The 17,649-nt window shown below is 33.2% G+C and overlaps 1 protein-coding gene across 5 annotated transcripts in view; it reads left to right on the top strand.

The window, feature by feature from the left end:
- Window positions 1-17,649, top strand: part of ASCC3 (activating signal cointegrator 1 complex subunit 3) — a 282,651-nt gene that overhangs the window by 130,536 nt on the left and 134,466 nt on the right. For all 5 annotated transcript variants that reach the window (XM_083831844.1, XM_083831841.1, XM_083831842.1 and 2 more), the window contains exon 14: window positions 15,021-15,155. In XM_083831844.1, coding sequence (XP_083687970.1) covers window positions 15,021-15,155 — 135 coding nt within the window. The remainder of the gene's footprint in view (window positions 1-15,020; window positions 15,156-17,649) is intronic.

Below are 17,649 nucleotides of genomic sequence, written 5' to 3'. Positions count from 1 at the left end.
ATACAGATTGCTTTTATTTTCCAGGTACATCTTATTTGCATATATATGTACAGATATTGTTTATATGTGCACACATATGTAAGTTTAAAGCGGTCAGACAAGATGGGTTAATTATGGTTAATCTCTTCAGGTGTTATTTCCATGTCAGCTGATTAAGTGAAGCCTTGAATATTTTAGATACCTTTCTGTAGAACTTCTCATGTAGTTTTTGCATGGGTAGGGCCCATTAGTATGTTTAATTTCTTTAACAAAATCACAGGCTAAATAATCTGGTGATGGTGTGCTATTTTTATGTTCTTTGTCTTCATCATTTATTTATGCACTTCCATGATAACTGCCTTTTGCAGTTTTAGGGATATAACTGTTACCATAATTGTATGTCTGAATAAATAAAACTTCATATCTTACTTTAATTAAGAATACTATATTGGTGCGCTAACTATGTAGATGATATCCTTCAAAAAATTGTACGTACCAGATGTTTCATGCTATATCGTTAAATGACATGTTCATATTATTTTCCATTATATTTTCTGGTCACATCTCTTTGGCTTTAAACATTTAATACCTTGTCAGCTGCCTATATGAACAGATGAAAAATTGCTGGAAATGGATGCTGTAACAAGTTATGCACATAATAACCCCTTATTCTTCAATTAGATAGTCTTCTAAATGTTTATGTGCTACATTTCTATGCCTTACGATAATTTTTGCATATATGTCTCTGTTTACATAGTAACTTGTCTGTGCTTGTCTACTCAGGTGTTCACAATTAATTTATGTAGACCAAAAGCACAAAATTATTTTCCTACCAATAATTATGAGTTCACAGGATGTTTGGTATATATCTATAGTCTTGCACAGCTACGCAATAATGTCTATATTTGTAATACATCTGTTTAAGGTTGCAGTTGCTCCTATTTAGAATTTCTGTTCTTCTGATATTAATGAGTGTACACTGAATCATTAAATAAAATATCAAATTTAATTCCAAATAATTAACTTCTCATAGTCTGAAGGAAATAATAAATAATAATAAATTTTATTACTCTGTAATAGGCCATTTGAGTGAGCTTGCCTTTTATGGGAGATTTGAAAGTTAAGTTACGGGTGTATAGTTTGCATACTATTTATATTTATTTTAATATATATTTATATATTTTTATATTATTATATACTATAATAATATTATATATTATAAATATATTTGTTTATATTTATATAATACATCTAATAGATGTGTTCATCCACTTACAGATGTGGTAAAGACAGCTACATCACTCTTGCAGCCTAATACTGTGAGTTTTACTAGCTCTATGTTAAAAGGTCATTTTCAAACACAGAGCTGCAGACTATTTATGGTCTAGAAGTCTGTGGGAAGTTAAGTCTGTGGATGCCCATTATCTTTGTGTTGGTCTTCAGTAAGAATTTAATGACAAGGATAAATGATTTCTTCCAGAAGAAATGTTGAGGATAGTCAGTGGTCTGAAACTTTTGAAAAATTCTTGCTGTTGTAGCCATGAAAGAAATCTCTGTGTTTAATAGATAGTATCAACTAACAAGCTTCTTGATTATCACCAAAATTTTTGTAAATTATTCAAAATGTAACAACACAACTACTGTCCACCGATGACTCATAGACTTTTTAGTAGATGTTACCAAAGAACCCTGTAGCAATTTCATTAGTGTTTTTATTTGAACTATATGGTGATACGGATATAGAAAATAAGTTATTTGGAGGAATCTATGAGGATAAGAAATAAAAATTCTTGATTAAGATGGTAAGATGCATCAGGAAATTCCTTTCAACTTGTATTCACTTTCGAGGATAGGAGATTTCTCACATATGTAGTTCTTTGGTATTGCTAACTTCTTTTGTGGTTACTGAAGAGATGATTCCAGAATATATTACATTCATATACTGTCATATATTTAATCATGAGGTATTTATAATTTTCTTATTTGGGAGATGACATCTTGAGAAGGTCTAAGTATATAAAGTATAGGTTTATGAGGCACTTCTAATTGTTTTAGAACTGTTTACTTTTCTTTGAAAAGTACTGGATCATTTAAATTCTTCGTAACTTTATTAAGCTTCATATTAAAAACATTGAAGTTTAAAAACATTTGAAGTTGTTTATTTACTTCTCTGTGAATTTAGAAAACTTGTTGATAACAGTAGGGGGATAGCTTCTGGATAACAATGTGTGTTTTTAAAGCAGTACTGGTAAGAATTAAGCTAGAAAATCCAACCGTCTGACTGTTTCATTCTTTAATTGTTTATTAGGTTTATTTTATGTTATGGGATCTTACAAAAAAAACAGAAGATTGACATTGTAATTTTCTTACTTTTTTTTTCTTAAGTAAAAAGAATGAGAATAGATTTTAGTATCCTTTATGTTCCATTCATGAGCATAATTTGCATAGTACTGCAGGCTTCTGGGTTATTCTTGTACCTAAGGAGAGTATATATTTAAGTAAATATAGTTTTGGAAACATAAGAAAATAAACTTTACAACTCTTTATTATAGAGTAGTTTTCATGATTTATCTATGATTTGTCAGAAATTGAATTTATGATAACCAAGAAAAATTTGTGTTATATGAAGTCAGAATAGTTAATGTCAGGCCAGGACAAAAGGAAATGCTTAAAACAAATTCTTGCATGATCTTGTTTTGCTAAAAAAAGATGCAGTGAAAAGCTGCTTATAATTTTGAATAACAATTGTAATTCAAGTCCATTGGCATCTGTAAGAATGCAATTGTTAGCTGCCTAATGACATATATTTGCATAGTAATAGACTAGCTTTTCTTGCTTAATTTTCTAAACAAGAATAGATATTGCTATTTCTATTTCTGTCATGTCAATTAAAATTCGGAATAATTTCTACTACCTGTAGGAGTCAGTAAAGTATTGTTTGTTTGTCTTAGAGAATAATTTGCCTTCTACATCAGTTTTCATTCTTTTCATTTTTGCTCTGCATTTTGTAAGGATAAGTCTTCACACTGTTTTGCAGAAATAACATAATACATTTTTGAAAGATCTTTTTCTGTTTTAGACATTTCTAATCTTAGTATATTAAGGAAATGAATGTTATCTTCTTTCACCCTCTTCTTCCTTTAATTGCCTCAGAGTGTTTTTAATTGTGCTTTTGCTTTGTTTTGGGGAATAATCAATTGCTATATAAATCTAATAAAGTTAAAATAAATTACCCTGCAGTACATGGAAATAAACTTAATTCAAACTAGATATTAACTTACCTACAATTTAAATGTATTTGGCTAAAGCTACAAATTGAAGATAAGATCCCATTGTCTTGTTCTGAAAAGGATGCCTGCTAATATCCAGAATCTGTAGTTAAGCATTGATTCCATAACTATGCATTTATTTTATAGGCTGTTCAATGTAGTTCAAAATATAATAAAACACTATCATAAACACAAGTGTTTACAATTTTTAAGGTAATTTATTCTAATAGTATTTTAAAACTTCCTAATATAAACTAAATCAGACAAACCAATCAGCATACGCTAGTTAAAAATGTCTTACTGTTGAATAGCTCTAAAGGAGGAATCATGAAGTTTCATGTGGGCAAATACTTTTTATGCAGAAGCATCCTTCCATGCATACGCACTGGTTGTTCTTCAGTGTAAAGGTTTTATATTATCATACTCACTCATTTTAATGCTAGAGGCTTAATGTAAAACTTATGGGTCCAGAAACTGTTTCATCCATAGCTTTGAATGGAAGTGACACCAATCCCCTAAGCCTTTCATTTTCATAATGTGGCAGAAAACACAATGTCATGCTTTACATCAGCACAGCTCAATGCCTCTCTGAATTGCCTGTTCAATTCTACATGCAGCATATTGAACGAAATTAGGAGAAATTAGGGGTCTGCATTCAGTTGCTGAGCTCAGATCTCATTGAGATCACAGATCTCACACAACTGAGTGCTGCCGTGGGTGGAAACAGGCTCTTTGAAAAGGTCAGGCTAGGATGGCAAGGAGTTTGCCTGTACGTGAAAGCACAGCAGGGATACCTGGAGCTCTGCCTAGGGATGATGAGCCAGCTCAGAGCTTATGTGTAGACAAACGTTGTTGGGAGAGCGTGCTCAGGACCTACTGTTCAGTAAAAAGAAGTAGCTAAGGCCTTCTTCAGACAATTAGAAAAAGCCTCATGTCCACAGTCAGTGGTCTTTCTGTGGAACTTTACACTGATATCTGCTAGAGGGATAATACAGGGATAATACAGCAGGGCAAAAGCAATCCAAGAAGTTTCTGGAGTGTATTGATGACAACTTCTAGCACAGGTTATTGAGTAGTTGAGTGTTAACGCTCTGTTAGACCTTGTACTGGAGAACAAAAAAATAGAAATAGATGCTTTGGCTGCGGTGACCATGAGATGTTGGCATTCAGGATTCTGATGGAGGCAACAAAACAAAAAGACGAATAACAACCCTGGGCTTTAGGGAAGCAGACTTTGGCCTCTTCAAGGATCTGCCTGGAAGAATCCTATAGGAGATGGTTCTGGAGACAAAGGTCCAGGAGAGCTGGTTGATTTTCAGGGATCATATCTGCCAAGATCAAGATTGATCCATCCCAACATGCGGGAAATCTAGTAAAGGTGGTGTAAGGCCAGCATGGAAGATTAAGGAACTTCTTTAAAAAAAAAAATTAAAAAAAAGTCAAATAATAAAAGGAAGCACACAGGAGGGGACAGGAGACCCATGAGGAATTTAAAGACACTGAGCATGCAGGAATAGGATTCAAAAAGCTAAATCCCACTCGGAGGTGAATCTGACAAGGGATGTAAAGAGCAGCACGAAGGACTTCTTATCCATAAGTACTGCAGCAGCAGCAGAAAGAGTAGGGAAGATGATGGCTGTCTGCTGAACATGAAGCAGGAGACCTGGTGACAGAGCATATAGAAAAGGCTGCTGAATGCCCTCTTCACCTTGGTCTTTGCTGGTAGATTCGCCTTCAGGAATGCCAGGTCCCTAAAACATATGGGAAAGACTGGAGCAAAGACTTCCCTTTCACTCACCCATTACATACGTCTATGGAACCTGATGGCATACACACACAGATACTGAAGGAGCTGACCAGTGTCATTGCAGACAACTTATGGTGATCTCTGAAAGACCAAGGTGATTAGGGGGAGGTTCCTGAGAGCTGAAAGAGAGCAAATGTCATGCCTATCTTCAAAAAAAACAAAGGAGGAGGATCTGGGGAACTGTGGGATGGTGATTCTTGAATTTGTGGAAAAGTGATGGTGAAAATAATCCTGAAAACCACTTCCAAGCATGTGAAGGACAAGAAGGTGGGTGGAAATAGTTGTTGTGGATTTATGTAGGGAAAATGTAACAAATGAAAATTAAGAATAAGAAAAATCTTGAAGTATTTCAGAATGTGTATGATAGTAGAAACTTTTTATATGATAGACTTAAAATGCATGAGGCTATACAAAAGGAGGGCAGATAGTAAGCAAATGAAGAAAGTAGTTCTAATATAATGTCTTTACCTTAGCTTTTAGCATAAAATTGCAAGAGAAATAACAAAAATGAGATTGAAGTGTATGACGTAATATTCGTTCAATATCTAATGTAATTTCATCTTAAGTGAAAAATAAATTTCCACATTAAAATAAATACAAAAAATGAAGTAATAGATATACATCTTTCTTGCAGGGAATTTAAAAAGTAGAATTGTTATGTTTAGATAGATGAGCAGTTGCACATTATGACAGTAAAAATCTCTAAGTTATATAGGAATTAACACTACTAAATACTGGTATATCTAAATAGATAGATAATTAGATGAGTAGCTATACTAGGTAGGAAGTATTTTTATTAGGTTCCATAGAGTTTGTTTCAAAAATTCTAGTTTTTGTTCAAGCAGGGATGATCAAAAGTAATTTGAGTGGATAATTAAATCAAAACTTAGCAGAGACAGCAATTACTCTTAATCTATCAAGAGTTCAAAGTAGATTATATCACATTACAGTACTGATTAGTTGATGAGGCATTATAGATTTATTTTATCATTGTTATTAGTTAATCTTTTCCTATAAAATTCTGTGTGGTATTGTGTGCCTTTGTTCTTTAGCAGAATTTGCTGAATGTTTTCCTTGAATGCATGGTGGTTTTTTTTAGTGGTGGCTCCCGATGAATTTTTGTGTGTGTTTTGAACCCTCAAGTGGGAATGAAAATTCCTGTGTTCTAATGCACGCTATTTAATTTGGCATGATGAGTAAATGCAGTCTGCTTTTAGCTTGTGAAAAAATTTTCTATATAAAGGGAAGGGGGGTATATGGAATGTCTCATTTAGGAATGATTTTTAGGCAGTTTAGTAATCCTTCCATTTTCTGTAGTGTAAAAGAGAATCTTAATGCATGTGCAGATTAAATCAATATTTCTCTTAAATCCATGATGTACTAAAATGAGTTAAAATAAATTCAATTTTTCTTGTTGCCTTGGTAAGTGGTAGGCTTGTTGAGCTTTTTCCATTTCCTTGTTGTTTGTTAATATAAGAAAAGACTATGTAAAATACAAAAATCTGTTAAAATTCAAACAAAATGTGTACATTAAACTTTTTAAGCTTTAGTAGGGCTTATCTTATATCATATACTTTACTCCTGTTTTTTTAGTTAGTAGTTCTGGATAGTGATCTTCATAAGCTGTTGTTATGTCAGTGAGGGGAGAGGGAAATGGCATTTATACACCTTCGTGCTATCATTTATTACTGGCAATCAAGCCATTCTGGGTTTACGGTGAGTGTTTTTGATCAAGAGCTATTAGTGAGCCATGTGTGTTGTTCTCATTTATATTTTGCATGAAGTATACTTCTCATGCTCTAACTGTTAGGTGTTAGAATTTTGAGCTGTATCCTGGCAGTCAGGTAGAAATCATAGCACAAATGATAAACAATTTTATTATTCTTTAGAATTAGGCTAAACATTAGTGAACTGTAGTTAGTTAGTCCAGGAGATGGTTCTGTTTAGTGAAGTGCAAAGGATGACGTTTTTGGCATAAGTAGGGACAGTCAGCACTCCTTGGGAAGAAGTGTTGAAACTTCATTAGGAATTGAGTTCTGTAAAATCCTTGGAGGAGACTTCATTCTGACCTTAAGGGAGAAAATGGATGGATACATTGATCTGTCGATCAATATCCCTAGGTATTCATTTTCATTAGAAGTAATACCCAGTTAAGAATTGAATACATATCAAAGAATGTGTTATAAGACTTAGATGGGTAAAGCAAAATAATTTCTTGAAGCTAAAATAATGTATATATTCCTATACTTGTCTCTAAACTACATAATTAATATCTGTATCGCAGTAAATTGCAGTAATTGCATTCCTTTGTCCCAGTTTCTTTGGAAGTTGTGATACAGAGTGATGGCAAATCCTAGGCCTTCTGTCTTGAGAAGGCATGTTAATAAAACAGAGATGCTGAACCAGTACTAGTGTGACTACTAGTGTAGTAGTACTCACAGAGTACTAGTGTGACCAGTACTTTAATAGCAAGATGGAAAAATACCTGAAAGAGTCGGAGTGCTCCTCCAAAAAGGTGAATGCATCATTTTGGAGTTAGCATAGAGAATGTTACCATGAAAGAGAGATTTTCCAGTAGGAAAAGTCATCCCGAGCATCTTTACTGTCCAAGACAGAAGAAAGGGTGTCTGAATTTCAAGTACCTGATGATAAATGTCATCTGATTTTAGACACTTCTGTTATGCATGCATATGGTGTGTTTTTTCTTTCTCGTCTAATAAAATTCTCATCTAATAAAAATATGGCAAGTTCTGCAAGTGTCTAATTACATGTCCAGGATAGCACAAAAGTACTAGTTCTCCCAGGTATTACGAATAACACGCATTTCACTGCTTCAGTAATGTGCTAACATGTTTCAGGGAGATTACAGCCTGGAAATGTGCAACACTGGGGGAATACAAGCACTTCCTGTTGTGAATTTTAAACAAAGTCTTTAGCAAGAACGCTTGATTTGTTTCATGCTTTAAGAAAATTCTGGGGAGGTAACCTAGCTAGAGGCATTTGCCTTTTCCTTTCTGTAATATTTTTGTCATTTAAAAGCTTTGGTTTTGGGAGAGCAGCAGCAGACGCTTTCAGCACTAGGGCTGTATACACCAGAGCTAGCTTTGAACTGCAGAGTACAGATCTAATTACACAGCTTGTAGCTGTGGAACCGCTTCTTTCTATTCTAAATTACTTTTCCTAACATATTTGCATAATTTAATGCACAGAGATTTTGCCACTGAAATATAATATTCTCTGACACAGTTAGGACAGGCTAAATTAACCCGTTAAAGGCTATGTTGCTGTCTCACAACATATTTGGTAAATGCTCACAAACTTTTTTGGGGAAAAAACATTCAGTGAGGTCTTATGTGTCAATTTTTAGCTAGGACTGGTTCTTTACAAACATTTGGTGAAGTTACAGAGATTACAATTAAATGTTATCTGATTATGCACCTCTAATCACCTAATAAAGCAGTCTTTTTAATTAGACCTTGGAGTTTGTCTACCTCTCATTGAAAAGTAATTTTTATTTTCAGCAATTTTTGCAATCATTTTAAATTAAAAATTAAGTCAGATGTTGTTACATGATCATGACATACATAAAAGCCAACAAATTCCACTGTACATTATTAGTTAAAAAAAAAAAAAAGAGGTAAATTTCATAAAGAGAACAAATGCTACACATCTGAAAAATAGGTGTCTTTCTATAACAGCTACAGAAAGGCTTCTAAGTACAGAATTTATATTAACAGTTAATTTATAGTTACTGTTTGCATAACAAGTTCTTACATCTTTCTGAATGAATGATTGCGATGATGTTAGACATTGTTATACAGTGATTCTGTGAGAAGAAACCATACAAAAGATGTTAAGGGAATAGCAGATGTGTTCTTTGGTCGGTGAATATTCCAAGGGTTTTTACATATAAGTTCTTTCTTTTTGTTCCTTATTTAGTAAAATGTGTTAAATCTTAACAAGTTAAAGAAATGGTTCTGTATAATGACATCTTCATTCTAGAAGGTTAAAATAGTGTGATGGATACAATAAAAAATAATAGGAAAAAAGGAGATGGTCTATTATATAGGACAAAGAAACACTTCACTGAAAATTTAGATTCTGTCCCTGCTTCTAACAGTATACGTTTGATGTTACAAAAGCTGAAGCTGCCGAAATAAAAATCTTCAGAAGCATGTATTAATCAAGGCTTCTAAATTTTGAGAATTGTGACATAGGAAGTATTGATCTCATGATTAAGAGTATTGGGTGCTCATGCCTTCAACAGAATTAATAGGAGCTCTACTTTATCATATTAAGCAGTATGATCTCACATCTTAAGACTCACGATCTGTGAATACAATGAACCTTGGTTTCAGTTGCAAAATGTGCGTATGAGGAAAGAATATTGTGTACCTTTTTCTCGATGTTCTGTAATCCTGACTTCTTGTAATGATTAACCTTACAACAAATCACATTACGGAATTGTTAATTCTGTCTTCAGAGCAGGGTTTGATCAGTGTGCTAGATAAAATGATGTACAAAAAAAAAAAAAAGATTAATTGAGCATTGTCTGTTCCACATAGAAAATGTGGCAGATAATGTTTCAACAAAAGGAGGTTAACTGCAGACTGTGTTGTTTAAGACTGGCTTCCCAATTTAGCACCATCCTGTTGTGTAAGTATTTCTGTAGTTAGGTGCGATGTAGAGGCTGAATTGTAGCCCAGCCTCCTCATTTAAGTCAGAGTTGACTGCTCCAGGGTTTCTTTCCTGTATGACTCCTATATCCTACTAATATTCCTAATCATGCACTTGAAAGGTCTTCCAGTCCCCTGACAGAGAAACATGCTGCTAGCTTTTCAGTTCCTGTGGAAATCCCAGCATGGAATTGCACTTGGAGGGAAGTTCCCATTCAAATGCATCTAGACAGGAGCTTAAGAAAGTATAACACAAGTTTTATGAAGTCTGTACCAAGCCTCTGATAACTGAAGGCAGAAACATATGCTGTTTAAATACTAATCTCTCAGTTCCCTGGGTAAATGGAATAAAATAATTTGTTTTTTATTTGTAGTATTGGATATCAGCAAGAAATTTTTAGTATTATTCTTGTATTGAATGGGTAGAATATAACAGATGAAATAAAAGATGAAGGTCTTATAGGACCTTGGAGAAAAAACGTGAAACGTTATCCCAACCCATCTGTCTTCCAGTCTTTGAAGGAGCTAAACTGAATGCCTCCTAGTATCGAAGTTCCTAAAGTTCCAAAGTTTGTTTCTTACCATATACTATGCTGGGCAGTGATAAGAAAGGAACTTCTTAGGTTTTTTTCTTTAGGGAAAAGGCTCCAACTCTTTTTCCAGCACCATTAACATTCACAGTAGCATGAAAGAAATGCTACTTATAAACATTTTCACAAGTGTTTTCTTTCATTTTGAATATTGTAACAGTGATCCTATTACAACGGTAATAGTCTTGTGAGCTTTAATTGTCAGCACTGCATTTTTTTGTTTATTTGTTTTCTGTTTAGTTTTACCCTGGACTGTATAACTTTATTTCTTCCAAGAACTCAACTGTTTTGAGGATATTTCAATTTAACTTGATATGTTCTTACTTATTAAGGGATTTAGGTCTTTGGTAGTACCCCTCATAGCTGTGCTTTTAACATCTGCATTTCCTGAGCTCATATGTATCTTGTCTGGCATCTCAAGTAGTTGACTACATGTACCAAATTCTGTATGATTTTTACATTGATAAATCTTCCCTTGTGCTACATTATATCTTTTGTCACTTTTTTAGATTAATTCTCTGCCATTTCAAAGAAAATCAAGGCACTAGACACACTCAAAAAGGATCCAGATTGTTCTGAAACAAACCAATTATTATTTGAATTATGTGCTTTAAAGTTTGTTAACTGGAAGGTTTTGCTAAAGTAATGCTATGCAGTGTTTTTAGAAATGTTCAGTGGCCAAGATTCAGATATGAAGTATACCTACGTTTGTCTGTTTGCATAATACTCTATAGCTAAGTGTCAACTATCAAATTTTATTTTCCTACAGAAATTCAGAGTAAGTTGACTTTCTGTTGTTTCTGACTTGTAGAAAATTAGACATCAATATTACTACTTTATCCACCAGAGTGCCGTTAGCACTGTTTCATCTTGAGAAAGGAACTGGATCTTTGGAATAATATTTCTGTATTGTTTTTTGCTGTTTTTTATCATTGTCTAAACAGGATGAGGACATTATAGTGACAGTTCCTAAAGACTCTGCATGATTATGATCAGAACTAAGAGGGTTTTTCCTTACACTTAGAGTTTCAGGAATGGGCTTCATTCAAGTGTTGCTGCTGCTATTTATTTACATAATTGCAAAGAAGATTCTTCAGTTAAGAGCCTATTTTCTAATTCTCTGTGACTAGTATTCTGTGCTCTACTTTGTGTAACTGTAGTGACTTATGGTTTTACCTCATCTCGTTTCTTAGTACTGCTTTTTTGCTCATTTTAAAAAATAGTTCTAGACACCAAAGTGTTACACCTAAAATGCTTTCTCTACAGTAGCTTGTTTAATTTGATTTTACATCCCAGTATTTCTCTGTATCTTGTTTAAACAAGCCATAAAGGAATTATACCCTGGTCAATTAAGAGGTTTGTTGGATGTAAATACACACTTGTGTGCAGATCTGCTTGCTATTTTTGACTGGTTTTATTAGTTCCTTTCAAACTTTAAAATCATGCCTTCTTGCAGCTTTTCTTTGAGCTTTGCCCTTCTAGACACAAATCCCACCCACCCCCAAAAAAATCAGTCAGATCACACTTCATTTGGTCTTTGATTATGAATTTTAAAATGGACAGGAGAACCAATAAGATATTTATCAGTATTATGTCAAAACATGCAGAAATGTATTGCTCTAATAAGTTTGAATGTAATTAATGTTAATGCTGTATAAACACCATTCACAAAATTGGTATTTTAGATTTAAGATAGAGGTGGTGTTTTCAAAATTAATGCAAGACTGAAATAAAATAGAATCTAGAAGATTAAATACTTTGTAAAACCAATTGACAAATCTATTTTGTAGTTAAGTCATAAAACCTCTTAGTTCATATGTGAGTTGTTGTCACTTTTTTCTTTGATTTTTTGTTTTTAAAGAATCAATATGTCAAATGTTATTACACTTCCTAATTCAGAAGTTTCAGAATTACCTGCATAAAAAAGACCAGTTCTCTTTCACCTCAATACCTGATACTGTATTTACTCAGTTTCTTAACTGTCAGGATTTAGCTATTTTACAAAATGAATTTTTAATCTCTTCAGCAAAGAATCAAATGCTAATATGACTTCATTTTAAAAAGAAACATATTAGTAAGCTACCAAATCAATTTGATTTTAAAATTAAGTTGTTTTTTTTTCCAGTGAAACCTGTTGACAGTATTTTAAGTGAGAATTCACTGAAGACAGCATAATGGCATGATGTATCCAATAATAAAAGGAATTTGCTGTTCTGAATATTTGTGTATTTTTTTAGGCTTTCTTCAAAAAGAATTTACAAAAAGATAAATAGACAACTAATCCTTAATTAATGAAGACATAAGGGACATGCACTATATTCTGTTATGTTGTAGCCTCTTTTTGAAGAATTTTTTAAAAAGTTTTTTGCCAATGTGTTCCTTTTAAGTTAGAGAAAATTGTGTTGCGTGTTGCTAACCATGACGTGTATCTGAGAATATTTCTACTTAGATGAAAGCCAATAATTACATAAGTCACAATGTTGCTAAAATGGTAATGGAAAGTTATATCAAATAAGCTAAAAAAAGGTATTGAGTAATTGCTCCCAGGAAGCCAAATAGTTATGCAGCATTGTTTCTCTTTTTTTCTGTTCTCTGTATTGTCACCTGCATTCATTTTGCTTATTTTTCTAATCATAAATTTATAGTTTATATAAATTTACATCTATTTATAGACACTTTTATATAAAAATACATATAAGTTCTACATTTCTAATTAAATTATGACTTTATAAGTTTAGAACAGGGTTAATAACTTGCTTAATTATGCCTTAAATATAGCTCACTGATTTGCTAATAGTGTTTCATTTAAAAATAATTTAGTAACATACCACAGGTTGACACAAGGATGGTGCTGCCAAAATACCAAAATTAAAAGCACAGTTCTCTGGAATTTGATATACCTGTCTTGAAATGCAACTGAAACTACCTTAAAATAGAACTGTATCTCCATTGTTACATTGATTAACCATAGATGAAGTTGCAAAACAACATTTGTTATTTACTTATGAGCCCATCATTCAAACTTTTCCATACATGAGTTTTAAGGATGTGAGTTATAATATTGTCATACTTCAGCAAACCTAAGAGCTGTCTGACCAAGTATGTGTTGTCAATTTATGCAAACAGTAGGCAACACAAAATTCTCAGGGGGAAAATATTGAGTGTTTTCCTTAGTGTACTTTTCCCAGTAGTATTTGGCTAACAGACATTCCGAGCTGTTATTGCACTGTAATTAAGTGGCATTTAGTCATTAATGACGGATATTCTCCATCATCGACTAGCACAGATTAATTACATTCCTATAAGGCATAAGTGAACAAGTAGAAGAAAAAACACTCTTTGTTTACTTAGGTTAAAACATTCAGTCATATCTTTTTGATGATTATTCATGATTGTTCACAGGAATTCAGTCATTGTGCAGCAGATTAGACACACATACTTCTTGGGCAGTGTGTGTTGGTCTTACAGCCAGTCTCCGTTTTGAAGTCTTCTGGTCTATTTGGAATGACTTAACCCTTCTTCCTACAGTTTATTTCATATTTTCTTGCTTAATGGATACTGTCCCTGCTTAATGAATTCTTTGGCCATTCTTTTTATTTATTCAAACATTGTTTCACTTGTATGTCTAAATGCTGATTTGTTGGCTCAGATGTTTTCTATGCTTGACTGGACAATGAATGGTTGATTCCTCATTTCATGAAGAGAAAAAACCTTCTTCCCATCAGGGGACTTACAGCTATGGTTTATCTTAAATGTGCCTTTGAGTGAATCTTAATTTTATACCAGTTTAAATTGCTTCATATATATTTCTAAAGGTATAGCTATTAACATCTCACTGCAAACTCTTGGTTTAGGTTATATATGATGGTAATAATGACGATAATAAATGATTGGAGGGTTATGTGAATGATATCCAGTTGTTTTCAAAGCCTACTACAGACATACTGCTTTGGCAGGGGGGTTGTATCTGAAGATCTCTTGAGGTCCCTTCCAAACCCAGACAATTCTGTGATTGTGACATATGTACAAATCATTTCAAAGATGCTTTCTGTTTTGTTGTTAATTCTCCTTCTATCGATTTCAAAGATTTTGATAATCTTTTTACTCTATCCTCAGTTGATACTTTGAGAGAAATGTCCACAGTGTTTCTAAGGCATCTTTATGAGTGATAGTATGTGGTTTAAAGCCCGTAATAATGTCTGCTAGTTTAACATTTTTATTCCCATGTGTGTATTGCATTTGTTGGTACTTAATTTCATTCTTCTCTTTATAGTCAGTTTTTGTTTCATGTGCCTTGCACAGTCAAATCATACCATCAACCAACTTATCACTTCACTATCATCACTATATCATTTAAGATGTGTCAAATAACACAGTTTTTTGCCTCAATGGCAATGTCTCTAGTTTTTGAAAAAGAAGTATTTCCAACAAATATTACCTACCTTCTAAAGACTAAAGAATTAAAAATGAGAACCTTTTCAAAAGCTCTCTGAAAACATTAAATATAATATATGTAATATTTTCAGGATCACCCTTCAGGATCACCCATTAATTTCTCTAGAAAGACATTTGCTTTCATCGGTGTGCCATGCATTTACTCATTTAATTTGTTCTTATAGGGAATATTTTGTTATTAAATTGTTTTCATTATATCAGACTTCAATTATTTCTCATCAGCCTTGTTTCTTTCTGTCTTAAGGTGATGGTGTTTGTTCATGCCAGAAATGCCACAGTACGAACTGCTATGGGTCTTCGAGAAAAAGCAAAAAACAACGGTCATATTTGTCACTTTTTGTCACCCCAGGGATCAGATTATGGACAAGCTGAAAAACAGGTAAGTGAATAATTTATGTTGGTAATCTTTACAAATCTAGACTTTGCTTTTATAATACTGTCTAATATGGGAATATGTAAAGCATTTTTGAGCTTCTGGGAAAACATATTTTGCTGTAAAACGAACTGTGGATTGCTGAATTAAATAGAGGTAGAAAGGGGAGAGTAATGGCAGAGATAAAGGAAAAGAATCCAGTGCTGTTACTTACAGTTTTTTAAACATACTGATAATAGGTTATGTTTCATGCAACCTGTACTTAGAGATCAATATGGACAAAGTTTAACAGAGCATGCTTCTGGACTTTGCTTCTGAAACAAAGATATGAAATCTTTTCAATCCAAGAGTCCCCTGATGCAATTTCTCTATATCTTTGCCTTCTCTTTGGAAGAGTTACAAAACTAAATGGTGTAGGTAGACTCCAAAGAGCTTTCCAAGACTCAAAGCTACTTGGGATGTGCTTGAAACTGCACTGAATCTAACAGAATGCCTGACATGTGAGGTAGATAGGGTTTTGTAATTGATATTAATTGTTAAATCAGTAACGTTCCTAGCTGAGAGTTCACTGACATTGTTTGATTTCTTAAGTCCATCATAGCATTGGAGAGTGGGATTATTTATGAGAAAGAATTGGACAAATTAGAGGAGAATGATTTGGTGATCATTGATCACAATAGCTTTTATGCAATCTCCAGCTCCGGAAGTCCCTAAGTCAATAATTTCCACTTTCTGGGAGAGCACACATCCTTTATTTTGCACTCTTTCCCTAAGCATTTGCTGCTGTCCACTCTTTACAACAGAAACCTGTTAAAGTATTAGTCTGACATCACCAGTAAATTTACGACCTTTCCAAAACCATCAGACTTTCCTCATAAATCACCTACTGGCGAGCAATCAAAAAGTAATTGTTCTGAGAGTCAAAAGTGAGAAAGCCATTTGAATCTCACAAAGGATTAGCCCTCTTAATCAGGTTTTGTGTAAGAAATATGTATATGGATCATAAATTATTTGTATTTTGAGCAGTAGCCAAGTACTCGCCAGATGAGACTGTATACATTTTTATGCATTCTAACTGTTCTGTCCTTGTGTGAATTGTGTTAGTTGACCTTTCAAATTTTTTTCTAATATAGTAACTTTTCATCTACTCAAGCAATATGCCTGTATTTCTGCTGAGAGAAAGTTTCCAAAAAGAATTCTTAATTCATTATTATATGTGACTTTTATATTTGAGGATATATAATTTGAGGTAATGATTGGCGTTACCAGTGTCTTGTTAATGTTCCTTGAAAAATAATGTTCTTCCTCGCTCCTCAACTAAATTGCAGAACACAGAGGAAATACCTTTTCATTATAGAAAGTTTAATGTATGGATAAGATATTTTCTCTCACTGGTAAATATGTTGATAAACTCTAAGTATTTTTGGCCCCTGTGAATTAGGAATTGAGTGGGGGGAGAAGGGAGTTACATTCTCTGTCTTTCTTGGATGTAACAATTACACTACCTTATTTTATACCTCTGAAAAGAATGGAAAGGGATTCACTCAGATGTATTAATTCTGAATGGTGCAGGGACATTACAGTTGGTAAACTCAAATTTTATGAATGTAGGGAAAATTATAAATTAGAGAAGAAATCATAATCATAATCAAGTATGTTCTTTGTCAAGATGGTTCTGAAAGCTGCAATAAATATTTATGGAACTATACTAAATTATAAATCCATGTCCTTATATTTCTTAAAATAGCATATTAAAAAGCCCCTCTTTTTCTAGTGGATGTTATTAACTGCTGCATTTTTAAAATAACATTAAACCTGAACCTGGAAAAATCCCATATTTCTACTGCAACATTGAAAATTAGTGCTGAACTTTTTCTCATTATATTTCTTAGAACAAAATCTGAATCTCCTAATTTTAATTTTTCAGTGCTAATATGTGGAAAAATAGTTTAAGCCACCAAAAATACCAGTATTGAGTTAGGAACTCAAAACTACTACTGATGAAGTTAGGATTGCATAATCCTAAATCAGCAGTGCATACTATGTGATGTATAAAAGTATTTGCCCAATCCACTCTGTATTCTAGTGAAACCTACTGCTGTGTATTCAGCTATTCTTTTCATCCTGGGTTTAAATGAATTAGAAAACATGTTCTTATCTTCTTGGGAATCAGAGAAACAGCACACAGTAAAGTTAAATTCTAAGCCTATTTAGAATACAAGTTTTTGCTACCTGTGCCTGGACAATGATTTAAGGTAGCATTTATAGTACAAATTAAGACTGTTAGTTAAGGTGGCCTTATAGGCTGGTTGGCTGCATATCTGATGTAACTTTCTTTTAAGGGTATTTATCGATCACACTGAAATTTAGGGGAAACAGCAAACTGAGATAGTAAATTTCTGTTCTCTCTTCTCCTCCCCCTAGATCTCCATTCCAGTACACATACATTTGTTATGAATTCAAGCATTAGTTCTAAATCAAATTTGGAATTGTTTGAGGA

Source organism: Anser anser, assembly GCF_964211835.1.
Source record: "Anser anser genome assembly, chromosome: 3".
Classification (NCBI taxonomy): Eukaryota; Metazoa; Chordata; class Aves; order Anseriformes; family Anatidae; genus Anser; species Anser anser.
Note: the sequence above shows the minus strand (reverse complement) of the source record. Positions and strands in the feature narration are given on the sequence as shown.